Here is a 27,630-nt window from a genome sequence, read left to right on the forward strand (position 1 = left end):
AGGAGGTTCATTTTGCCATAGAAATTATGATTAATGCTGAAGAAAGAAAATGAGGGCACATTTTGAGTGACTTCTCAAATCCTCTTCTATTTCATTAAAAAATTCTGACATGCAGACTGAAACATGCACTTTTAATACCAGGAGCAGACTTCCATGGTGCAGTAGTTTTACTACAGTGATCTAATGAGCAACTAGAGTGCTAACATTCAGAATTTATGGCAAATGTGTGACATATCTGAATACCTTCATGATGGAATCAAAGTAAAAAACTGAAAGCATTTCCTACTGAGGAGACTGCAGTACATGAGGAAATTAGGAAACTTCATAACAAATAAATCTCCCAAGATGGCCACCGGAGACAAAAGAGCCCAAATGTAGCCCAAAATCACCCAGATGTAGCCCAAATATAGCCCAATGACAGAAGTGTGCAAAACACTTATTATTTTGTGTTTTTGCAGTGTTATATAGTGCAGACTTGTCAGGTATTGGAGTGCTTTACATGAGCATTGGTTACATCACACAAGAACAAATTCATTTTGGTTGTAGACATGGGGAGACTAAGTGATTTGACCAGAATCACAGAATGTCGAGCTGAAGCAGAAACTTCAACCTGGTTCCCCAGTTGCAAAGTCTGCAGTTCTGGAAGTAACACCACATCCTCTCCCCTAAGTGCAACATTTAATCAAGTGGTCAACTGGATAAAAAAACATAAAGATAACAAATAATTTAAAAGTGCTTTGTCGCTATTTGAAAACTCAGAAAATATGTCCTTATTTTAGTCTTTTAGAGCACTAACCATAATTTTGATGCCAATAAGACCCTCTCATATATGTAATTTCTAAAGGAAATGCTCTAGGTATTACAGTTTTGATTACATCAAGATGATGTCAGGCGTTCCACACTTTTGTAATAAATATAGAATGTTAGCAATCTAGTTGTTCATTAGGATACTGTTGAGAGGCAGAGGCCAGGGGCACGGACTCTGAAAATTGAAGGCAGGTAGGAGGGTGCAAAGGCAACAATTTAACCACACTGAGCAGGCAGGAAGGGCCGTGGAAGCACAACAGACTATGGAGGGCAGTGGAAAGGGGGGCAGGGGCAACAAACCAACAATACAGGACTTGCAAGAGAGGCTGTTGGAGGGAAGATCTATTACGGGTCAAGGAAGCTAGGGGCGGTCCCCAGATCCCCGGGAGCCACCACAGAACTGAGCAGGAGAGTGAGTCAGGGACAAAAGGGGCACCTTAATTTGAGCCAGGGTGCCTAGGAACGCTTGCTCCAAAAATGAAGAAAACAGACATATGAGACATGGAATTGGAGGCAGAATACAATGGCAGTTTAATGAGAAGATGCAACTTCAAAGAAACCGCAGAATAGAGACATAAAGTACAAAATACAGAATCTAGATAATCATACAGCTGTCATAATATTCTCTGTATCTCAATTAATGTACTGACAGAGAGAGAGAGAAAACACATCTATAAATGCATCATGAGAAACAAGTTACACCAAGGAAAATGTTACCTAGGAACACTCACGTTTACTCTTAGAGCAAGCATTCCTGCAATTACAATACAAAATCTTTTAAATGCAAAAGTAAAGAGAACAATGGTTAAACATAACATGACATTTCATATAGGTAAAATAGAATAAGATACTTCAAGCAAAGCAGAGCAAGACATTTTAAGCAAAGGAAGACAAGAGCTCCCAGCTCTTGGGGAAAACCTGCACTGCCTGTTAACCTACATACAGACGGCGAGGTAGTCAGTCGATATCTGTGGGTGCTCCCTTTTTATATCATTTTGTGGGCTCCTTTGCACGCTACATCTACCTACGTATGCTACCCAAAAGCTTCGTCTGCAGATTTTACCAGACATTTCGTCATTTACCCACTTAATGCTGACAATGGACTGGGTGAAAAGGTCAGTCTCTCAGGCCAATCGCTTATCGTAAGTTCCATAGAGCAAGCAGAAAATAATGGGTATTGTACGGGAATTCAATATATTCATGTATAAAATCTCCTCAGTTCTCCTAACTTGACGCTCTGCGGTTGCCACTTCCTTAAAAGCGGGAAACCTGCCCAGGAAGCAAGTACCAGTCCAGGATGCAGCCTACTGTATGTCGACAGCTTCAGGGGGATGTTGAACTTTGATACCGAGCACGGAGCACTCGGGTAGGGTGGGGGCTACTAGTTTGGATCAGAAGGCTTCGCAGACCTGCCTTCAGACTGCTATACACTAAAATTGCAGAGCTATGGTCAATTTAACAAAGAGGCCTACATATTGAACAGAAGGGCCTACACAGGGGTTTTATGCTGGCTGAGTGGTAAGGATGTCTCAGGATAATTATATAGCAACACAGGACCAGCTGGTCAATTTAATACGGCCTACAAATGCAGCTGGCAGGGCAAGGACAAGGGTCTCATACTTCAGGTGTGGACAGAACGGGCCAGGGGCCCCCTGTGATACAAAATCTACCCTCCTTCAAGGCTGTGGCAATGTAATAGACCATTGTGGGCAGAAGGAAGAGGCAATGGTAGTACAACCATACATGCCAACAGACCCGATTCAGCCAGGAAACGTCCAATGTTTTTAAGCTCAAATGGGCTTTATTTGATCTGTCTCCTGTCTACAATATCCTCTTTTTCAATGTAACTCAAAGGGGAAAATCAATACCCCAGTTTTTTTTCAAAATCTCCCTCTTACCAAGTTCAAAATGTTCGCAAGTATGGTACATTGGATCATGGAAGGAAATGGGATAGGGACATGGACTTCGATAACAGAGGACAGGAGGGACATGGAGAGGTGCACCAAACTGACCCTGCAGGGCAGGCATCAGGGTTTGCAGCAGCACAATACACCACACAGGGCATGCAGGACGGGAGTGCAGCACAACAATCCATAGAAAGCAAGAGGGAGGGGACAGGACCATGCACATGGACAACAGAGAACAGAGGGGCAAGAGGCAATGGTAGCTAGCTGACCATAATGGACAGACAGGAGAGAAAGCTGCAGTATAACAGACCATAAAGGGCAGGAGGGACGGATCAGGGGCATTACAATGGAACAGACAAGCCAGGAGGGAGGGAGTAGGGCTGGGGGCAAGGGGGCAGGGCAGGAGCAGCAAGATAGCCATGGAGGTCTGGCAGGATGGGCACTAGAAGCAAGACACACCATGAAGAGCAACAGTGAGACTGTGATGGCATTCACACAGACCATGGAGGGAAGGTGGGAGGGGGTCAGGGGCAGCTAACTGACCACACAGGGAAGGTGGGAGGGGCCATGGCAGCACAGAAGACCATGCATGGCAAGTGGGAGGGTTAGTGGCAGCACAATGGCTATGATGGGCAAGAAGGAGGGTGGAGGGGCATGCACAAAGGACGATGGAGGATAGAAGGAAGGGTCAGGACCTGTGCACAGACAAGAAAGTTCAGGGGAAGGGACCTCACAACAGACCACACGGAGCAGGCAGGAGGAGCAGTTGCAGCACAACAGACCAGGGAGGGCAGAAGGGTGTGGCAGTACAATGGACCATGTAGGACAGGAGGAAGAGGATAGGGGCATGGCATGTGGACAGGCAGGGTGGAGGTGGCAGGGACAGGTTACAGTCATCTGACAATGCTAGGCAGGTGAGAGGGGAGTGGCAGCTCAACAGAACACTCAGAGTAGATAGGAGTGGCAGGTCCATGGGACATGGTGGGCAAAAAGGATGGAGCAGGGGCATGCACAAAGACATCGGAGGGCAGGGGGAAGGAGAATAGGGGCAGCAAGCTAAGCACAGAGTTTAAGCAGGAGGTCAATGATGGGGCATAGAATTGGGCAATGGAGGGCAGGAGGAGTGGACTGGTACATCATACTAAATTGAGGGCAGTGGCAGCACATCAGACCATGCATGGCAGGAGGGAGGAGGCTAGTCCATGGATTCACACAACAGAGGATAGGGAGGAAGGGGATGGGGCAGCAAGCTAACTGTTCAGAGAAGGCGGGTATTAGGAACTTTATTGTTTTTAAAACATTGTGTCTGTGCGAACTACTTAAAATATGAACAAGTATGCAGCATAATCTCACTTTTATTCAGGAAGAAGAGGACGTTTGTGACTGACTCCGGGCTCACTTGGCAGAAACACCCCCTGACCCTCCACCCCCTATCGCAAAATGTAATGCCCGTGAAAAGGGTAGGTGAACACAGTGTTATATAGAACATAGTCCTGAGAGCACGATTGAAAATGAAAACTAGATATAGTGTATGGTATAAACTATGCACCAAAAAGTGTGATATAAGATGAACCAGGAGTGAAATATAATATGCAATACATTGTGCGCAATGACAGATTCATTGGAGAGCGCGAGATAGCACAGGCACTAGCGCGTGCTATGCGATATGCGCCTTGGAGTGTAATATGCACAGGGCAGTGTTGTGTAACCTAACTAGTCTCTAAAGTTGTAATATAAAATATGTGCTGGGGAGTGTAACGTTGCATATGCACTGTGACAAAGATATGGATCCCAGATTGTAATATGTATGGCATAGCACTGTGCGTTATAACATAGGCATCGAGAAAGGCACGTTAGATGGGGCAATATAACCCGTGCGAAGACAAGTGTGGCATGACATATTCACGGGGTGGTGTTACAGTGCACATGGGCTAGAGAGTGTCATAGCATATGCACTAGCTAGTGGAATACAACACAGAGGTGTGTGGCACTCGGCAGGCAATGGTGGGTGTAACACAGCATTGGGCTCTGTCAGGAGCACGCTGTGACTCTCAAGTGATGTTCGTCCCCTTTCCATAGAGTAAAATAAAAAGTATTACACATCCGGCAGTGGATGTGTGTTTTATTAACCGTGAGGGGGGTTTCTTGCATAGTTTTGGTCTAATTTTTGTCGAATCCCCTTTGAATGGCTTGGTGTGCATGTGTATTAAATGTGCCCGTCAATAGCTACCCATGTTTGTATAAATAAACGACAAGGGTGTCTACCAGGATTAGGCACGGTAGGGCATCAGACATGTCAGAGCTTCACTAGTGGTGTAAATACATTCCACGTGGATTCATTGCATGCATAGTCGCCTTTTAATGAATATCACGCAAATCGTCATGGTGATAGGTACATACGGTTTGTCCAGCATGTCCTAGGTGTGTCTATAAATATATATTTTTTAAAAATAATAAAAAACAGTGGCCGGCCCTGGGGATTGGGGTCAAAAAAATATAATTAGGAGACTGGCCCTGGGGGATGGGGTCATCAGGGCCAATAAATTAGAATAAGAAGGGGAACCAAACAGCCCCCCTTCTTAAAAAACTAAAATAAATAAAAGACTGGCATCGTGCCGGGGCCATGCCCCCTCCGTGCAGCACTCTGCAAACGCGCCCCCAACAGGCATCTCCAGTATGCGCCAGGGAGCTGCGCTGCAGCCAGGTGTTCTGAGGCCAAGCCCCTTTTTACACCTCTCTGCAACGCAGCTCTGTGGCGCTTACTGGAGGTACCTAGTGGTCTTGTTTGACCCTAGGGACCCTTAGGATTCAGGGGGACTTAATCTCTCAACTTAGAACAGCCACAGGGCGCGTTTACACAGTGGTGAAGGGAGGGGACGGGGCCTGAGGTGACGTGTGCAAACACGCACTATGGCACGTTTTAAATTGGGGATATAATTTCCCTTCAATACTGAGGGCCCCTGGGGGCTAACTAGCCCACCAAGTGCTTCCAGTAAGCGCCACTGAGCTGCATTGCAGAGAGGTGGTCCAGGCCGTGCCACTTTTTACACCTCTCTGCAACGCAGCTCTGTGGCACTTACTGGAGGTACCTAGTGGGCTAGTTGGACCCTAGGGACCCTCAGGATTCAAATGAACTTAATCTCCCAACTAAAAATGGACACAGGGCGTGTTTACACAGTGGTGAAGGGAGGGGACGGGGCCTGAGTTAACGTGTGCAAAAACGCCCTGTGGCCTGTTTTAAGAGGTAGTTTAAATCCCCATGCCCTATTATCCACTAGGGGCTTACAGAGGAGGTCATGCTAATCACAGGGGGACCCCAACGCATAATGTTCCCTAGTGTATGTAGGTGTTTTCACTGTATTCTAAGTGTCTTTTAACATAGCACTGGCTCTAGGACTGGTTAGTCAGACTCAGTTACCACCAGTATCCGTCTGAAAAAGTTGAGGGTACAGGATGATTTTGCAACAAGGCTTCTTTCTGCTCTTCTTTTTGTTCTTTCTGCACGTTATCCTTCTTCCTGCACTTATCTTCGTATTTGAGGACTTCTGTTGCTTCTTTCTGCACTTCTTTTGTTTCTTTCTGTACATTTTTTCTTCTTTCTTCACATGTCCTATCTCTGTAGGCATAGTTAGAAATTAGCATTTAAAAAACCTTTGAAATTCACAGAAAAAACCATAGGTTTCAGGCACGTTATAGTTAGGAATTAGCATTTAAAAAACCTCAGAAATTCACTGAAAAAACCATAGGTTTCAGGGGTGTTATAGTTAGCTGGACTTTTCACTTGTACAAAACCATTGAAATTCCCCCGTTATAGTTAGTTCAGCTAACTATAACTCGCGCGCCCGCAATACACTGCTGATGACGTCACATATTACATCACTCATGACATGGTCAGTGACATCACTCATGACATCACTGATGACATCTCAAATGACATCACTGATGACATCACTGATGACATCATCCTTGTGATAGAGTGGCAGACCTCCTCTCACCCTAATATAACCTTTGATACACACATTCAAAAATAGAGACTAAAATTTTCAAAACAATGGACATACCAATACCAGTTACAACAACCTCTTCAGTAATTCTAAGATCCACATACACATCCACTCATTCACCAACAGTCCTATACAGTCACTCATACATGTACTCACTCATCATATGTACTCATACACCTATACATCCTGTTACACAATGCCACTCATCCATAGAGTTACTCACACACATAGTCACTCATGCTAATAAAGAATCAAACATACATTTACTTGCATATACAGTTATACACACACCACCATACTTACTTCTACGGAAACTTACACATACTTAGTCTTTTAAACAATCACTTATAGAAACACATACTTATTCATACAGGAACTCTTTCAATCTCTCACTCTCACATATACTCACATATATACACCAATAGTCACATATACTAGTTTAAAACATATGTAGTTACTCATAAAGACACTATTGAGACAGTCATTCACTCACTAACACACCCATACACACACTCATCCACCCATACAGTCCTGCACACATGCTGTGTTCAACACATACAAACAGTGAGTCACTCATTCATGCACCTATGCACTACGTAATACCCCCCACCGAACCATGCAGACACTCAGACTGATACTCAAAAAACCAACTAATAACCTATATAGACACCCATGTAGCTACTCACCAACCCATGCAGCCACTTATACACAAAGTGAGAGACTGATACAGATATTTACATATTTAAACATTACTCACTAAGCCATGTATTCACTATGATACACTTAATCAGTCAGTTACACAATCAATTTTTTAAAAACAAATCATCCATTTAGACACTTATATACCCATTTATTCTTCCATCGACCTTGAGATATACATATATAAAACATATTTAATTTTCAGAAAAACACACATTCACTGGATGATGTCATCAGTGATGTCATCAGTGATGTCATTTGAGATGTCATCAGTGATGTCATGAGTGATGTCACTGACCATGTCATGAGTGATGTAATATGTGACGTCATCAGCAGTGCATTGCGGGCGCGCGAGTTATAGTTAGCTGAACTAACTATAACGGGGGAATTTCAATGGTTTTGTACAAGTGAAAAGTCCAGCTAACTATAACACCCCTGAAACCTATGGTGTTTTCAGTGAATTTCTGAGGTTTTTTAAATGCTAATTCCTAACTATAACGTGCCTGAAACCTATGGTTTTTTCTGTGAATATATATATATATATATATTCATTGTAAATATGCGGTGTCTAAAGCAACTATGTATTCTATTGCAGGCCTTAAATAACGTTATAAGATGGCTGCCATGGTTTTACTCACATCGTTGTGACATAATGTGGTGGTGAAGTCCGATTTCTGTTTCTATGTATTTAAATCAGAAAGTGTGTTGATGGATGTTAGACCGCGAAGAAGGCGGAAGCCGAAACGCGTTGTTATTGCCATTAAATCTATATTTTTCAGTATATTGGAGTGTCCGGTATTCCTACTAATAAGGAGGAAGTATTCTTAATCTATTGGGGTTATCCGGTAACCCGTGCCAGACCGCCCTTCTGACAGCCTCGGCAAACCGGAACTGGGATCGTATATATATATATAACATCTTTATCTACTTTTAATCCTACTTCGATACAAGTTTTCTATATATTATATATAGATACAAATACACACACACACACATATTTTGAAACCCTTTTACCTATGGCAGGACCTCCTGCCTGCCCCCGTCCCCTCCTCCCCTCCACAGGGATCATGGACTGAGGGTCCAGCTGAGCTCCTGCTGCTGCTTGAATGAGACTGATGCAGCCGAGCCCAAGGAGTAAAGAGAGCTCTATTCCACACTGCAGAGGTCCCCTTTGAAAGTGAGAGAAAGTACAATTGTAAAACTGACTCCAAAACTCACTCCACTTTCTTTAAAATCTAGGACATATTTAAAACCTTTAAAAGTGTCTGGACATCGGGACAGAGCTGTTAAAACCGGGACTGACCGGGAAAATCCAGGAAGTCTGGTTCCCCCAAACCTGAAGCATGGTGCAAGCTTTCCAAACTGTGTGTCCCGAGACAGTACTGTGTCTCCTGCAAATGGTGGGTGTGTCGCGGGATGACACTGCTATTAAGGGGCACTTAGCACATAACTGCTGCTAATTAAGAGGCATTCCTTTAAAAGCTTTGTTCTCACTATGCCTCATCTATTGCATAACGTCTCCCAGTAAATGGTCTTTTAAAGACCTGCGAAGTACTCGGGTGCGGCTGTGTGTGTGCCCGGGAAGCTGGGGTGAGGTGACAGAGGGTGACAGACAGAGGGAGACAGGCAGAGGGAGATAGAGGGAGGAAGACAGAGGGAGGGAGACAGAGGGAGGGAGACAGAGGGAGGGGGAGACAGAGAAAGAAGGAGACAGAGGGCAACAGACAGAGGGAGGAGAGCGACAAAGGGAAGGAGACAGAGCGAGGGAGACAGACAAGAGGGAGACAGATGGAGACAGACAGAGTGAGGGAGACAGAGGGGGAAAGAGAGGGAGGGAGACAGAGAGGGAGGGAGACAGAGAGAGAAGGAGACAGAGTGAGGGAGACAGAGAGAGAAGGAGACAGAGGGAGACAGAGAGAGAGGGGGGGGAGAGAGGGGGAGGGAGACAGAGATAGAGACACAGACAGACAGAGACAGATAGAGGCAGAGACAGGGACAGGGACAGGGGCAGACAGATAGAGGCATGGACAGACAGACACAGAGAGGGAGAACCCCCCCCCACCCCGAACCCCTCTTAAGTGGTTCAGGCTCGCTTGCTACACTGCCTTACTGTGTCCCAAAATTATGGATCTCCAAAAAGTGTGTCACCAACATGAAAAGTTTGGAAAGCTGTGTGTTAGACGGCGATCTCAGAGGAGCCCGGAAAGGGGGTCCTGACTACCCTGAGACCCACCCTCAAAGTATCGTAGCCGGACACTGGCAGGAGACTCCTCAGGAGGAGAAATCTCGTATCGAGGATCGTACTTCTGGCACCACACGACACAGAAACACCACACCGTGCGTTCTTAGGAACCAATCTTTATCAAACAGGTTAGCACTGCAAATATGTACAAGGAGAGCGCGGGTTCAATGAGTCTCGGAAGGGATAGGGGGTAGCGGGACAGTCTCTGGCAAAAAGGCTCAAGGCAAGGGCGTACCCGGCGCACAGCTCACAATCCTCGAGCTGGGGGGTAGGCTGGTTGTCGTGGGGTCCGGCGGGACCGGTGGAGTCTGCGGAAGCCGCGAGTCACTCAGCGGGCTCAGGTACAAGTTCGGAGGTCTTACGATCTTCAGGGAGCCGCGAGTCACGCAGCAGGGCTCAGGTACAAGTTCGGAGGTCTTACGATCTTCAGGGAGCCGCGAGTCACTCAGCAGGGCTCAGGTACAGTTCGGAGGTCTTACGATCTTCAGGGAGCCGCGAGTCACTCAGCAGGGCTCAGGTGGTTCTAAGTTCCAGGAGCCGCGACCGCGTCAGCAGGCTCTCGTTGTTCCAGCGTCGAATCTGCCGGACAGTCCCAGAGCACCCCTTGTTATAGGTCGACCCCTCTTTGATGTCCGGAGTCTGTGCAGGCAGGGGTCTTGTCACCTGGGGGTCGCTTGTCTGGGTTTCCTGCCATTGTCTTGTGATCTTTTCAGGGCCGGGTCGGGAGGAGCCCCAGACACCCAGCAGGCATGGAGCCAGCCCTCAGGGAGGCCGGAGGGCCGATCGAAACCCATCGTCCCAGGGGAGTTCAGAGGTGCGATAGAAACTGCTCCTCCCTCTCTCATCCCCTGGAAGCGTGATGTCCTCCAGCCGGAGTGGCGCCTCTAGGCCCGGGTCGCGCTGGGGCCGGGCGGCCATCTTGGTGCATGAAGTGGGTACGCGGACCCGGGGTGGCCGAAGGGAGGGAGGCCATGGACGAGGATGTCCAGGTCGGGTGCGTGTGTTCTGGTGGAAAGGATCGGTTAGGCCGGGGGATTGGGGCTGCCGGTACCAGGTTAGGTGGTGTGGGGACCAGTAGGGCCATGTTACGAGGCTGGGTCCAACACTGTGTCTTAGTGGGAGTCTCTCTGACTTACCGCCCTTCAGGTGGGGTTCACGCCTCCTCTGGGTGGTACTCAGATAGGAGCTCGCGGATCACAGGGACCTGGTTCCGGTGTGTGTCTCTTTTTATTACTTCAAAATCACCACAGTACGTCCGCAGGGCCGGCTTTTGGACGGTGCGGCAGGAGCAGCTGCACTGGGCTTTGCCCCAGGGAGGTCACTCGGGGGGGGGGGGGGGGGGGGTGGCTGTGTGTAGCAATAATGTAAGATTTAAAAGCACCTGTGGCAGAGTTCCTTGTGCATCCAGCTTTCAGGCTGCAATAAAAATCTCAAGATAACTCCTGTGATTAAAGTTTCTGCTTGAGAGTGACCCTGTTTTGTCTAGTGACAGTTTTGACTTGTCATAAAGTAGCAAAGAGGGTTATGTAACTGCGGCAAAAAACAGATACCATTTAGATGACAGATCTACATTTTAGGTGGATAGCTGAGTGGATTACTGCTTCTGTCACAGAGATCCTTTTGTTACCACAGAACATAAGATACATCCCTAGTACAGAACAGTGACTGGTATGAAGGGCCATCAAAGAGCTGCATGCAGACTGCATAAAACAGGCCAGGATGTTATGTTTTCCCCCCCCCTTTCATTATCTGTTCCTAATGTTGATAGAAAAGGGTTTGTTTGGGTAGAGATACATTCTTGTTAGTAAAGCCAGCCTTTACCAGCGCATTAAAACTAATTAAATGTATGTGAGAGGGGCTATGGAGGGGTGAGGGGCACTGCTGCCTGGTGGTAGTGAGGGAGTCGGAGGAGGAAGTCATGGGGGGGCACATAAAAGATTGAAGCCGTAACGCCCCTGCACGCGCGGAGCTGCTGCGGTGATTCTGAAAAAGGTATGACCTGAATGTCCTGAACAATGGAACTTCCGGAAGCATCTACATCACCTTTTCAAACAGAGGAGGAGGAAGTGGTCTTCAGCAGCCCACCGCCGCCGAAATATCTACTTCCTGTTGAGGTTTTCAAGCTGGAAATCACGTGGGTTGTGTTACAAGAAAATAAACCCACTTTACAAAGTACTATTAATTGGGTAGCAGTGACACCTGTTATTTACAGCGCTTAGAGAGTGCAGGAGTGCGCGTTTGAAGCGCTATCTAAAATCAAGATATTATTTCCAGTGCAAATCATCTCTATTTCAATGTGAACTTCGGGTGTCTGAAATGGACGCCGCACAGTAAGGCGCGTTGGAAAATTAAGAGCTGCCTCTTTAAATGTGAGGGGGCGCATCGAGTAAACAAACCAGAACGGTTGATTCGGGTCAGTTTTCCAGCAGTGGGGCGATCAGAGGCAGAGGGCCGCTTTGGGTTTACAAACAGGGGATCCATACATCCTGTTTAGATTGATGTATTTCGATCCCAAAGAGCCCCTAAACCGAGGACACGATTTACGGCACATTTAGTAAACCTCCCACTGCTCGACCTAAGCCTGCAGTCTCCGTGGCCTGGCCCGGTTTTGGGATCCCTACAATCTGCAGGCGCACGTCTGTTCATCCTATAAGAGCCAGCCCAGGAGCTGGACAGACAGATGTCTGTGAGGCCACCTTGTACAACCCTCAGCAGAGGAATGCTGGTCTTTAACTAGCAGATTATTGAGCTGGGGCCCCTCAAGCAGCCGCTGTTCCCTTCCTTCCAGACTGTCATGGCGCCTGTCGGGGGGCGGGGAGTGGGAAAGAGACAGCTATGGCCAGTGCGGAAGAGACGTCTACTGAATGAAGCGTGAGACCCTGCAGCTTTTTGGGCAGGAGGGCACCCGAGGGTGAGTGTGGCAGAATCAAGGAGGGTAGGTGGAGCCTGAGTCTACCAGGGGTGGAGAATGTGGACAGACACAGACCTACGAGCCTACAACTCAATAACAACAAGCATTGGCAAAACCTATCGGTCTGACATTTGTATGACATGCGAATGGGATGTGCACTTGTTGCACTAGCAGCCGTGAGTGGGGAAGGCAGGCAAAAAAACTCTTGAAAAATGGATTTTACAGAAAATACAGCTTTTTTTGGTTGCATCCATTTAAAAAAATGTTTTTTCAGTGCTCGCTTCTCAGTGTTACTAGGCTGCTAATCAGCTGATTTAAAATGTTAATTAATTCTTTGTGCATTCCAGTGGTGGCGGAAGGACACACCTAAGCAGCCAATAGAATAACAGTGAGACTGGAATATACTCCTGTGGACTGATCCAAGATGTGTTTGACAATGTCTCAAGCAGTCCTGGATGGTTCTGGAGCAAAGAAGCCACTGGGTGGAGGAAACCGACCCAAAGCCCCTTATAGCAATTATTGAATATGTTCATAGTGAATGGCGTAAGTGATACTACACATTGGACCCAACTAGCCCTTTTAGTCAACACTCTGTAAACTAAGAAAACAATGATAAAGGCATTTTCTGTGTTGGATCGATTATATTAGGTGATGACCCCAGGCGACCCGAGAGCCTCTGATGATCACAGAGACCAGAGGTTTCTCCACGAAGTACATTCCCCACAAAAAATCACGACTAGCAATCGACACACAGCTGAGCAAGAAGGCAGACAGAGCTAAGTGGTCCTATAAATGGGAAACCAGTGGTGTGCGATCATGCGATTGCTTCACTTTCCATGGCCCTACATCCTGCTGCTGTCTGTTGACATGAATAGCTCCCTAATGCAGATAGGAAAGTATTGCTATAACCTTATAGTGAATATTACCAAGGAAGGTTCAGACTTAAATATTGTCTATGAGTGAAACTTTAGATAAATGCACACCTATCACCAGTGCACGTAACCCACAAATAAGGGTTTAGAAACACCTTCACCAATCAGCAGCGATTATTAAATGAAGGTGAGAAAAGGGCAGCCCTACTGCTTATATCTTGCAGTTGAAGATTTACTAGTGCACACAAACAATCACAGAACAAGAACTAACCAATACAGAGACACTCATTGAGCCACAATGTGGTCTGTACACATATAAAATGTTTACAGACATACACTTTGATCCACAGCGTAGCTGTAACCCATACAAATGTTTACAGAGATGCTCACTGATCTTCAGCGTGGGCTGTAACCTGTACAAATGTTTACAGAGATGCTCACTGATCTTCAGCGTGGGCTGTAACCTGTACAAATGTTTACAGAGATGCTCACTGATCTTCAGCGTGGACTGTAACTTGTACAAATGTTTACAGAGATGCTCATTGATCTTCAGCGTGGGCTGTAACCTGTACAAATGTTTACAGAGACGCTCATTGATCTTCAGCGTGGGCTGTAACCTGTACAAATGTTTACAGAGACGCTCATTGATCTTCAGCGTGGGCTGTAACCTGTACAAATGTTTACAGAGACGCTCATTGATCTTCAGCGTGGGCTGTAACCTGTACAAATGTTTACAAAGACGCTCATTGATCTTCAGCGTGGACTGTAACCTGTACAAATGTTTACAGACGCTCACTGATCTTCAGCGTGGACTGTAACTTGTACAAATGTTTACAGAGATGCTCACTGATCTGCGGTTCACAAAATTTCTCAACATAGTAAAGAACAGACTGCATACAGAGATACACGGCAGAGCCAAGGCAGCTGGCAGCACAACAAAACATAAGGACTGAGGGCCTGCCTGGCACAGCAGCAATTTGCACAAAATAAATAAATACATAATTCTGGGAATATCGAAGGTCCCCCTTGAATTCGAAAGACACCACTGCGCGAAGGGAAGAAAACCTGAAACCAGCGGCACTCTCCTGTGGGTTCTTTTAAACCACACCAACGTCATAAGATGGACTGAGCAAGGATTTTAACAAAGTTTAATCTTGTTTCAATTAAGGTATTTATAGGTGTTATGTCTATGCAATGGTTTTAATCAATCTAGCATAATAAATTACTTACTTAGTGATCTGCAGCGTGGGCTGTAACCCATACAAATGTTTACAGAGACGCTCACTGATCTACAATGTGGTCTATAACTCATACAACTGTTTACAGACACTCTCACAGAGCATGAGAATGGGATGCAACTCATACAACTGTTTACAGACACATTGGTCCACATATGGGCTACAACCAAATCAAATTTTTACAGAGATACTCACTGATCAGTAGCGTGGGCTGGAAATAATACACATGTTTACAGAGACACTCATTGGTCACAAATGTTAATTGAGACACCCAGCTGAGAAAAGACTAAAGAACAAGGAGGAGAGATTATCAAGCAAGGAGGAGAAAAAGGGCAGATTTGAAACATAAAAGAAAGAGGCACTACAGAAAGAAGACCAAAGTGGGAGTAGAAAGCAGGGTTAAAGAAGACAATAAGAGAGAAGAAAGAAACCTAGAAGCCAATGGGAAAGGAGAGTTGGGAGACATACTAGAATTAGAAAGAGTAAGGAATGACCTTTATACGGTTAAAATAACTCCCAGCGTCTACACCCTGTTGGTTAACTTGTTCATACTGCACTCAGGTTTATATATTTAAAAGATCTTCTGCATCTTACCTCCCCTGTCCTTTGACCCATCGACCTGCGATACATGACGCAAGCTGCTATACAAGATGGAAGCTTGGGGGTCTGCTCCCTGGCTGTCTCCCTCCCATCCGCCAAGTACATCATATTCTTGGTACTTGGCCTCCATTCTTGAATGTGATGAAGCCACAGTTCAAACTGTCCGTGTGAGTGAGGCTTCAGCAAAGGTGTTGTTCCACTGCGTGTGGTGAATGAGGAAGTGGTTTACTGTCCAGCGGATGTAACAATTTCAAGGTCCCAGAAGAATGCTTTCAGAAGTGTGAAGGCGAAACCAAGGAGGACCGCTGAATGTGTTACTGGCCAGGCTGCGAGTTGACATTTAAGATAGCTCCACTAAATAGAAGTGTGCAATAGACGCAGTTCATTGTTTTAAAACTATATGTCGCCAGATTGGGGGCAGGAAGGCATTGCCAACCACTGGCCAGACAATAAACCTCAATAGACAGTGGCGTGCAAAAAGAAGTATTAAAGCAATATCAGAGACCACTGTAACATACCATGAGCAAGGGGAGACTAGCCATCTTACCGATAGGTCAAATGCCCAGTTGTACAGTGGCTTCAAAGCTTTGAGGACTGCAGGATGTTTCTTTAGAGCCATTAATACCTCTTTATTGGCATTGCTATCTGTATAAGTATAGCTAAAGCATGATATCTACTGTGGTGCAGAACCTCACATAAACAAATGGCTCTCAATTTGTCAGGCATTTCTGCTACAGCAGGCAAGAGCCTCCATGTTACGTGTGACACCTTCAGCCAGTGCTAGTGTGTCATCGAAGTACCCTGAACCACATGACATTAAATTATTTATTTCATACATGCATTGCAAATGGAAAGTCATCTGTGTGGGACGTGGTTCCCGGGCTCACTGTGCCACTGAATTCAAGCTAGCCTGGCTGATGAGGGGTGATACCCCAAAACCGGACCCAGGATGCTTGTTTCAGGTCCAGGGAAGACCTGGCTTGGAAGTTCAGGCTGGACTGTTCTCGTGAAAAGCAGGGTCAAGCCTGATTTGCAAATGGCCAGGTCTAAACTGGGGTGGCATGGTGAGCAAAAGACCAATGGATTTAACCCAGATCTCGTGACTAGGGGTGAATGTTTGATTTGTTCCATAGTCCATCCATTTGTGCGTCTTTTGCTTTCTGGCCCTAAGTGCGCTGAGTATGCCCAGACGTGGGTCCCAGGCTCACTGTGCCACTGGATTTAAGCTAGCCTGGCTGATGAGGGATGATACCCCGAAACCAGTCCCAGGACTCTTGTTACTGGTCCAGAGAAGACCTGGCTTGGCACTTCGGGCTGGACTGTTACCATGAGGAACAGTGTCAGGACTTATTTGCATATGACTGGGTCTGAACTGCGGTGGCGGAGTGAGCTAAAGAGCGATGATGGATTCAACCCAGATCTGTGACTGGGGGGTGAGTGTCTGAAACTTTTCAGCATTTCGCCCATCATCTCCTTGTGTTTGCGTTGTTTACCCTAAGTTGGCAGGGTATGCCCAGACGTGGGTCCCTTGCTCACTTTGCCACTGGATTCAAGCTAGCCTGGCTGATGAGGTGTTACCCTAAAACCGGTCACAGAGAGCTTTTTTTCATTCTAGGGAAGACTTGGCTTGGCAGTTCGTGCTGGACTGTTCCCATGTAGTACATGGTCAAGACTGATTTGCATATGGCTGGGTCCAAATTGGGGTGATGTGGCATGCAATTTCTTTTTATACTAAACCCAGATCTGTGACTGGGGGTGAATGTTTTATTTGTCCAGCATTCCGTCTAACATCTGTTCTTTTTGCTTTTGTCGCCCTAAGTGGGAAGTGTATGCCCAGACGTGGGTCCTGGGCTCACTGTGCCACTGGAATCAAGCTATCCTGGCTGAAGAGGGGGTGAAACCTTGAAACGGGTCCTAGGATGCTTGTTTCTGGTCCAGGGAGGACCTGGCCTGGCAGCTTGGGCTGAACTTTTCACATGGGGAGCAGGGTTAAGATATGTGTGTGATATATGTTTTGCATATGGCTGGGTCCAAACTGGAAAACACACAAGATGATGGACGGAATGTTGCACATTGGCAAAACATTCACCCCCAGTCACAGATCTGCGTTTAATCCATTGTTATTTTGCTCACCATGCCACCCCAGTTCAGACATGGCCATATGCAAATCAGTCTTGACCCTGTGCCTCATGGGAACAGTCCAGCCCGAAACCCCGAAACCGGTCCTAGGATGCTTGTTTCCAGTCCAGGGAGGACCTGGCTTGGCAGTTCGGGCTGGACTGTACCCATGAGGCACAGGGTCAAGACTGATTTGCATATGGCTGGGTTCAGACTGGAACAGCATGGTGAGCAAAATAACGATGGATTTAGGCCCAGATCTCTGTACTGGGGTGAATGTATGACATTGTTCTGCATTCTGTCCATCAACTGTTGTTTTTGCCTGGGTCCAAACTGGGTCTGGCATGGTGAGCAAAAAAAAATATGGATTAAACCCAGAGCGGTGGCTGGGGGGTGAATGTTTGATTTGTTCAGCACTTCGTCCATCATCTGTTCTTTTTGCTTATTATTTCCTCTTAAAAAATGTGCAATTACCAATAAAGCTGTAACATTTCTATGTACAAAAGTGCATTTCAGTCTCAGCGTCAGCTAAACATTTGGTTATCTTGCACAATTCACACTGTTCACTGTCAAGACTTTAGCAACTTGTATAGCGCGGGATAACATGTGTTCACAGGAAAGAGCCAGCCACATTGTAACACTATTCAACATTGCTTGGTTTGCACCTTGATGTGTAAAGCATATGGTTTATTTACAGCGGTGGCCTGCTCCCTTCCCTGTGCAGCTCCATCTGGTAGCTGCTGCCAGTCACTGCCACTGACCCTCTGGTCAGGAGTTCGAGTTCCTTGTGGTCTAGTGGTAGAGCATCACTGCTCTGCTGCTGGGCTGCCCTTCTGTCTCTCTTTTTCTGCTCTTCTGCTTTATTTTGTCTTTTTCTGCTTTTGCCTTTCTTTTCTGCTTGTGCATTTGTTTTGTCCCTTTCTGCACTATTTCTTTTTCCCCTCTCTCTTTTGCTCGTCACCCTTGCCGATGCAATCCCCCGTGGCCCCACCCCACTCTAGTGACCCTTCCCGCTCCCCGCGTTGCCTACCTGCCAGCTGTCCAGCCCCCGCATACGACTTAGCAGTGGGCACGTCTCCGGTGCACCAAAGGCAAACATGTCAGCACCCGTCCGCATCTGGACCGCTCCGAGCGCAACGGAACCGGTTTCTCGGACCCTCCACTGGTACGAAGCCAGCACCCGCCTCGCTCTTAACACAGGATGCCAACTCCACCTGCCACCTCACATCGCCGCAGGACACCCAGGACCCTTCTCCTGCCAGAACTGCAGCTACACCCTCGCCCTCCTCAACATGCCAGCTCCTCTCCCTGCCCAGCCGACCAAGAGTGCACCTGACTATCTCAGCTGCATCCTCCTCAACACGCGCTCCCTCCACAAACACAAAAAAAATAGATCATGGACGGAATGCTGAATTAATTAAACATTCACCCCAATCACAGATCTGGGTTAAATCCATCATTTTCTGGCAAGCCACGCCATTTCAGTTTAGACCCAACCATATGTAAATCAGTCTTGACCATGTTCCTCATGGGAACAGTCCAGCCCGAACTGCCAGGCAGGTCTGCAACAAATTCAGCACCTTCTTCCACCACCAGATCAGGCCGATCTACGACAGTTAGGACACCCAAGACCCTGCCACAAAGCCAAACACCACCACGTGTAACCACACCACACCTCAACAGATCCTGCTCAACTGGACTCTGCTCACTACAGACGACACACTCAAGACCATGAAGAGCATTCACTCAGGTGCCCCATCGGACCCTTGCCCTTATCACATCTTCCATAGAGCAGCCACCTCCATTGCCCAAGCTTCGCCGCACCATCAACTGCTCCATAGAGACCGCCACCTTCTACGACGGCTGGAAACATGCCAAGATCAACCCCCTGCTGAAGAAGCCATCCACCGACACGATAGACCTCAAGAACTTCAGACCCATCTCCCTCCTCCCATTTCCTGCCAAGCTCATTAAGAAGACCACCAACACCCAGCTCTCTGAGTTAATCGAAGAGAACCACATCCTGCACATCTCCAAATCCGGCTTCTGAAGCAAACACAGCACCGATACCACACTCCTTGCCACCACCGTCGACATTCGCTCCCTCCTTAACCAAGGCAAAACTGCAGCCCTCATCCTACTGACCTCTTGGACATTTTCAACAACGTCTCTCACCGAACCCTAAACACTAGACTCCCATACAACAGCATCTGTGACAAGGCCGTGGCCTGGATCAACTCCTTCCTTACTGGCCGAACACAGCGAGTCAGACTACCTCCATTCCTCTTAGAACCTACAGAGATCGGCTGCGGAGTGCCCCAGGTCTTCTCCCTGAGCACCACCCGCTTCAACGTCTACATGGCGTCCCTTGCGGCCATCGCCAGAAACCACAGACTCAACATCATCTCCTATGCCGACGACAGCCAGCTGATCCTCTCCCTCTCCCTCACCAACCAAACCACTGCAGACAGAATCAACTTTCACAGCGGGATGAAGGCCGTTTCTATCTGGATCAAAGATAGCTGCCTCAAGATCAACTTGGACAAGACCAAGGTCTCAACATGGGACTCGCCCCCTCAGCCTGGGACAACTCCTGGTGGCCCGCTCACTGGGTACCCCTCCTTCCGCAGCGGATCATGCACGCAACCTCAGTATCATATTGGACTCCTCTCTAACAATAAACCGGCAGATCAACACTGTATCCTCATCCTGCTTCCACACGCTCAGCCTGCTTTAAAAGACATTTAGATGGATCACTCAGGCACTCCTCGCTAGCAAATTTGACTACAGCAACACTCTACGCCGGCGTCACCCAAAACAGCTCAGGAAACTAAAGAACTTTCAAAACGCCACAGCCAGACTGATCCTCAACATCCCAAACTGCAGCCACATCACTGAACACTTCGACAACTACACTGGCTCCCAGTCAACAAGAGAACGACCTTCAAGCTCCTCACACATGCTTACAAAGTTCTCCATGACATAGGACCAGCATATCTGAACCTCCGCCTCTCATTTCACGTACCCGCCAGACTACTTCGCTCCACCCAACTTGCCCTGGCCACTGTCCCACAGATCCACTAGACCAGAACCGGAGCAAAGTCCTTCACCTACATCGCAGCCAAGACCTGGAACAACCTGCCCCTACACCTCAGGCAATCCCCTTTGCTGACCCAATCCAGGAAGCATCTCCAGACCTGGTTCTTCAACTGAATCTCCACTCCCAGATGAATCAGCAGCTCTCCCCTCCCCCCCCTCACAAACCCTGGTTGATTGATTGAACATCTGTGACAACTAAGCTTCATGGCTCAGTTCCTTTTCGAATTTTACTCTGACTCATTTTGGAGAGTTGGACAAGTTTAAAGTCCCTTTTGGCGAAGGCTTTTGTGTTTATGTTTAGCTACACAATAATTATGTATGCCACTTTTCAATGGTGCAGCAGGTGCAGTGTCCAAAAGTTCTAGGAAAGCCACTGAACACAGATAATTGATAGATTTTACTGCTAAACAAGCAGTCACAAGTGCAATTACCTTGCAGGCACTAGGGTCATGATTTGATTATTTGATACAAACACTTTCAAAATGGATTACATGTTTTTTTAACTAATTAAAACAATCACTATAATTGTATGCGCTCGCACAAACTATTTTTGATGCACACAATTTCAGAATATTAAAAACAGCGCACTTTTGTCCTTTGCACGACCAACATATTATTCAGTGCATGATAGTACATTGCCCAAATCAATTCCACACGGAAATATTTATATTTTATCTTAAATACTTCCAACATTAATAACATCTGTTTGATTTATTTAGTAATCTATTGTGTTGTAATATATTTGCAGGGACACTTGTCAAAGGTTCAGCAGGTGCAGTGGCACAAGGGTCAAAAGGTCTAGGAAACCCACTGGACACTGATGTTTGCCATATTTTACTACTAAACAAGCAGTCACAATGTAATCACCTTACATTATTTAAAAGATTGACTGATTGTATGCGCTCACCCAAAACATTTCATCCTTAATGGAAAATTTCCAATTAATTCCTTGTGTTATGATGAACTTATTTTAGGACACAGCATTTACAATATCAAATACAGCTATGACTGATGTGGGTGGATAAAGTTAGCAACATGATTTGTATTTTTGCTTTAGCATATGCTATACAGTATTATTAAATATTTAATCAATTCTAGCTGTTTATGCTGTGCTTTTTGGAAACATCCATTTCCTTCCTTTGCAGACTGCCCCAATACATTTGTTCGCAGGCAGAAGATCTGATTTAGAAGTAGAACGCATAGAACTGCATGTGGAAAATCCACTGTAAATGGAGATATTTTAGATTTTACTCAATATTATTATTTATTTAAAACAATTGCATCCTAATGCATTTGCAGGAACACTTTAGAGAGAACAAAAAATGAGTCTGTAACTAGCTTTATTATACAATAGAAATGCCTTCTTATTTATAACACAATTGGAATTAATGTGTACTCTCCCTGACTTAATTCTTTTGCTACGTACATATTCAAAATGAAACTAAAGTTTTACACATTTTGCACATGCAATGCTTATAACAACATTATACGCATTTATATGCATGCACAAGTACTGTTTCTTTGGTTACAGGGTTACTTATTATGGAGGTCTACTTTACATACCTTAACGCACACCCTGGAACTGTATATCCTACAATAGATATTACTCTTACACAATGGGCAATTATGGGTACAGTTGGAGATTTCAAAGTACAAAAGCTTAATATAGTCTCGGAGTCACCCTTATAAATGGTGATCTTGGGCAATTCACTACATTTAAGGCCCATTCACTGTTGAGACTTCAGCAACTGTTAGAACACAAGATCAGATCTCTTATCAGGGAAAAGCCAGCCCTTAAAAGTATTTCAATAATGCTGGCTGTTTACTTTAATGTGTAAAGCAGATGCCTTATTACATCTGTGGGAAGTATGATTCATGTTTCAGTTTTTTGCACTTGCTAGTCAATTGCTGTTCGATTTTGTAAAATAATGCCTATTTGGTCATTTGGGACCAATTCTAAATGTCTTAAAATGTTTGTGTTATTGTAGACACGCACAATTTTATTAAATTCTGTGCCTATGACTACAGTGGGTGTATATTTTCAAAATAAAATTCATTCTAATTATGGTCTTACACAATTCACAATATATTAGCACATGTTTTTATTATGTCACTAATTATTGCTGTGCTTATACAGAAAGTGTAACTTTAGTTTTATTCCATATATAGTACATTATTGTTTACACCCAGAGATTCATAAAGTAAAAGACAGTGCATGCCAAAACATTGTGTGCAACAGTTCCTCACAACATTATGTCTATTTTGTTTTGCTTACTTCATACATTATTGGCACAGCTGTGTTATTTTTTAAAATGCATGATTTACAAATATGTATACTCACTTTCATATTAATAATAAAAAAATTAAAGGCATAAAAAAATACGCTCTTAGGACAAAACACTACTTCAAACCAAGAAATTAAATTTAAAAAACAAACACAGACTTTATTTACTATTAAAAAACAGCCAATCGATTTACAGAATAAAAAAAAGTTGCTTCTCATTCGTTATTCTTCTTTTAACACTGTTGTGCTAAACTGCATCTTACCTTATTTAAATGCACCTTCAACACCAAGCAACATTGCTTTCAGCGCTTGAAGAGCTTTACCTTACTTTTCTCTTGCTGCGTAACAACCTGTATGCGGTCACATCTTACTGTAAGTACTTAACCTTCTATTTACAATCGCTTAGAAAAGCTTCAGTTGTGCATTTTACAAACGGTTCTAAATAATGCTAGTGTGTGCTTCTTCTCATTATGTTGCATAGTTAGAATTATTTCCTTTTGTACACTTTACACATATGGATACAGTGCTTTCTTTGGTTTTCACAGTACATAAAAAATATCGCTTCCTATCCCTAATGCAGCGATCTGCTTTAGTGCTTGCATAAAATGTACCTAATCATTATAGCTTTTAATGCCCTGCATCCATTTTGAGACGCATATCCATTTACTGCTACACAAACACCTCTTGCCCCACATCTGCCTGCTGCCACACATCCACAGTTTGCACACAACTGCCTGCTGCCACATATCCGTCTGCTGCCATACAGCCACACGTCAAAATTAATCCGCATTATATCATACATACAGCCACATTTAGAACTTCGTAAAAAAAAGTAATCCTAGCATGAAGTAGAGGGCATTATTAGGTTTGTGAGAAGCCTAGCCTTGTGCCCACTGTGCCTGTAGGCAAGTTGATCACTCGCACAAAGGTCCCTCTCTCTGCAGTAAAACTCTTTTAAACACATTGCTGAATGTTTTTGTGTCTATGTTTAGTAACACCACAATCATGTATTCGGTCTAGAACTGTGCCTCTTTCTGAACACATACATTGCTGGATATCAATGCATTCCTCACTTTTAGCATTTACTTGAATAAAATACTTGAAATAAATTGTGACTACTATCCTGGATTTCATCAATTTTGCCATGCACAGGTTTACAATATTAAATCCAGCACGTTTTATTTCTTTTTTTTCCACTCAAAATACATTATTTCCAACAATTTTGTCAGAATCAGATATTTTAAATATGGACCTACCTTTTTTATCTTTGGAAACTAGCGTGTTTTGACTGCATTTCACTTGTGCGGCTGTGCCATTTCATGAACACAACCATTCATTTCTTTTATCGCGCCTGGAAGTCAAAAGTGAATTCTTGCTGATGAGTGCATATACTTTCTGCAACTCTATGCAAACACGTGGCATGAAACACACCCAACAGTGGAGCCCTCTATAGGCCAGCACCTAAACTGCTATCCCTTCCATATTTGTATCCCTATATAGTTGCTAGGGGTATGTGTGCACACTGAATCGCACCCACTGTAACAATGCAAGTCCCAAACAGGACCTAACAGTTTCAAAAAACAAGCACAGGTGCACCACACTTCAAAGGGTCGGGAAGAGCAATAATATAATTCATTCCCCACATCAAAGTTATTTAAAAATAGTTCATTTTTATTCAAAGGTTATAATAATTCATCTTGTCTTTTTAAAATACAGAATTGTAGATACAAATTGATCTTGACAGCACAGCCGACGCGTTTCGTCCTAGAGGCGGACTTCTTCAGGGCACGTATAAGATGCAAGAACTAATCAGTCCTATTAGGCATGACTAGATACAATGCCAGATCCGTAAAAAACTGTAGACAATCTCCCTTTATTTCTTATGTAGAACACAATTATATTAGAGCGTAGTATTCTCTAGAATCATCATATTCTCAAAGGTTGACCAAATCACGTCATTCCCAATATATTCTTGTTGTATAAAACGGAAGATAACAGTCTTCACAGTCGGTATAAGGCTGTGACGAACGCCCGAATGGTCCGGAGATAACGGCTGGCGGGCAGAGGAGAAATGACGAGCAAGCTCTGCGGTTTTAGGAACACATCCATTATCTTATATGAAAGATTTCATCATTTCTCATTGCAAACAGACTCACAGACTGCACGATTGTGGATCATTTATAACATTCTGCTGCTTTGGCGACTGCAGTTGTGCTTTTGAAGATACATCCATTTTGGGGTTTCATGCTTACAGACTTAATTAACTATATCCTACTATGAACACAGATTTAAATATCTGAATTACTTTTACCAATCCTTTTCTTTGGTGAATCCATTTCTTTGTTCAATCATCCTGGAACACATGCATTATTTGATACAAAGGAATACAATTTCTCATCAAACGGACACTTTTATCATTTGTAAATTAATTGGAAATAATTATTTGAGTTATTTTTTCTTGGCCCAAATTCACTATATTAAATACAGCGTATTTCAATTGTCTTCAGAAAAAAATATTCTAATATTTGCAAACACTTTTTCTCAATTACAGATTGAGTGCATGTAACTGCATCTCACATATCACTTTACTACAAATGTCCCTTTTGTCTTTCGCAATGACACATTAATCTCGGTGAATAACGTTATTGAGCATTATTGGGTTTATAAGCAGCCTAGTCTTGTGGTACCTTTGCGGGCACGTTTCTCACTTGCACAAAGGAGCCTCTCTCTGCACTAAAACTCTTTTCCACGCATCTCACTTGGTATCTGTCAGTTTACAGATTTCTGTTGCATTATTAAACAATGGCATCTCTAACTGGTCTTAATAGCACTATATGGATCTGAGTGTGTGTCTACTTATCTTTAGATCTTTTATTTTTTATACATGATTGCAACTAAAGCTTCCAGGAAACAATTTGTAATGTGGTAAACAAGACTGCTGTTGTGTGCATGCTTACTCAACTCAATATGTGTGTATCTATGTAACTGTGTGAGTGCTTGTATGAGTGGGCTTGTGTGTAATTTGATTCTGCGAACAGAGGGCTACAGGACTACCAAATATAGATGGTTTTTTTGACATAGGCAAAGCTCAAATCAATTATCATACTTCATTTTTTTTTAAAAAACCTTCCTATCCTGTTTCATTACAAAAGGAAAAAAAACTACAATTGCCTCGGTTTCTGCTCTCTTCTGTAATGGAACAAAAGAGACAACAGACAGCTAAAGCAGCCTGCACTCCAGGGTGCCTTGGACCTGGAAGAAACGAATATGTGCAGTTCGAGAATTATCAAATCCTAAGGCTGTACGGGTGCTGTCTCTGGCCTTTGATCGATATTTTTTCAAAGATTTATTTTTCAAGGCTTGTGAGGCTATTGCCAGTCCTGGAATGGCTGTCACATGATTTTGGGGAATTACTTGCATACAGGACCTCACAAACATTTCTCAGCATCCATTCTTGGTGATTGTGTCAGTCAGGTTACAATTCCAACTACTGAAGCAAGTACCATTTTCCCAAAGCATTTCTTTCTTGTGGTTTTGTTCTTCATCTCTTGCGATCTAGTTATTAACCCTACTCTTGCATTAAAAATAATGATAACTGTGCTCACAGTTATGTATGCTAAAATTAGAACAGAGCAGAAGAAAAAGATTTTGCAGCAATAACAGTATGACCCTTGTCAAACCACACAATAACTATAATAGCCACTGTTTAATACACAAAAATAGAGGCACTTTCATAAAAACAAGCAGAAATAACATCATTTGGTAAGACTTCAAACGAACCTAAGGAAGCGCTACCATATTTCACATTGTCACTGTCATATGTAGCTTTATCTGTTGACCCACTTTACTTCAAAATGTAACTCTTTTGTTCCCTCATTTATTTGTGCTATCATTTCCACTTCCTCTTTCTTTTCATATTCCTACTATCATTTATTTTAGCAGTATTTAATTCCCTCCTTACGTCACTCTCTCTTTTTCATATGGCCAGATACTACCTACACCCCCTCCTCCCCATTCAAGACCCGTGACAGGAGAGAAGTTTTGGATGCGGGGGGCGTGACACCCCCGGCCGTATTTATTATATACAATTAATACACATTAATCATAATTACAATATTTACAAAATGTAGCAGAAAATATACTTTACACTGATTACAATTGACAAGTACAGATATCCGATGGCTAACCGTAACATAACTCTAATACAAAGGTTTCCTATTCATATCTAAACCTATCTTTATTAATCTGTACAAACTTTAATTTCTGCGTACCTAATAGAGCCTACGGCAAGGTCACTAACTGGCGTCAGATCCTTATCAATTTCTAACCACGCCCTCCAGCAGGAGTGCGCATGCGCAGAGGACACGTTCACCGTGAGGGTACTTCCCCCCCCCCCCCCTCGGTTACCCCCGTACGCTCTGTACCTGATCTCCATAAAGGGGCCCTTGCAGCAGTTGTGCACGTGCGGGAAGGCCAATCAGCCTAGAGAAAGCGTGACTCCCTCCTCCCCCGCACCCAACTGCCCCTGGAGTTCTAGGAGAGACCAGTTGTCCCTCCCACTTAGGCGACACCATTCGTGAATGGCGACACCATTCGTGAATGGCGCCGCCCTCTAAGGACCTTAAATTTACTGCTCACCAATCATGACCTTACCGCCACAGGCTAGCACAGTTGACCGACTATCTAGCCCCCCCCTGAAATCACTAGAAAGGTCATCCCCTGCGACTAAGGCCCCTCAACCATGCCAACATATTCTCCAGAACACCTCGTTGCCTACTTGGAAAAAGTGAACGCCGTCTTTTAAGAAGCACGGTTCACCCCTAATGCATCCATGGGCGATGGTCTGTAA

General features: G+C 44.7%; 1 protein-coding gene across 1 annotated transcript in view; it reads right to left on the minus strand.

The window, feature by feature from the left end:
• The window catches only part of LOC146813414 (C-type lectin domain family 10 member A-like), a 168,090-nt gene extending 152,637 nt beyond the window's left edge, over positions 1 to 15,453 (minus strand). Inside the window, exon 1 of the mRNA XM_085614761.1 lies at positions 15,275 to 15,453. Within this exon, the coding sequence (XP_085470887.1) occupies positions 15,275 to 15,410 (136 nt within the window). The 5' untranslated portion in view covers positions 15,411 to 15,453. The remainder of the gene's footprint in view (positions 1 to 15,274) is intronic.
• Positions 15,454 to 27,630: the final 12,177 nt, after the last annotated feature.

The sequence above is a fragment of the Triturus cristatus genome, chromosome 7, assembly GCF_964204655.1.
Source record: "Triturus cristatus chromosome 7, aTriCri1.1, whole genome shotgun sequence".
Lineage (NCBI taxonomy): Eukaryota > Metazoa > Chordata > Amphibia > Caudata > Salamandridae > Triturus > Triturus cristatus.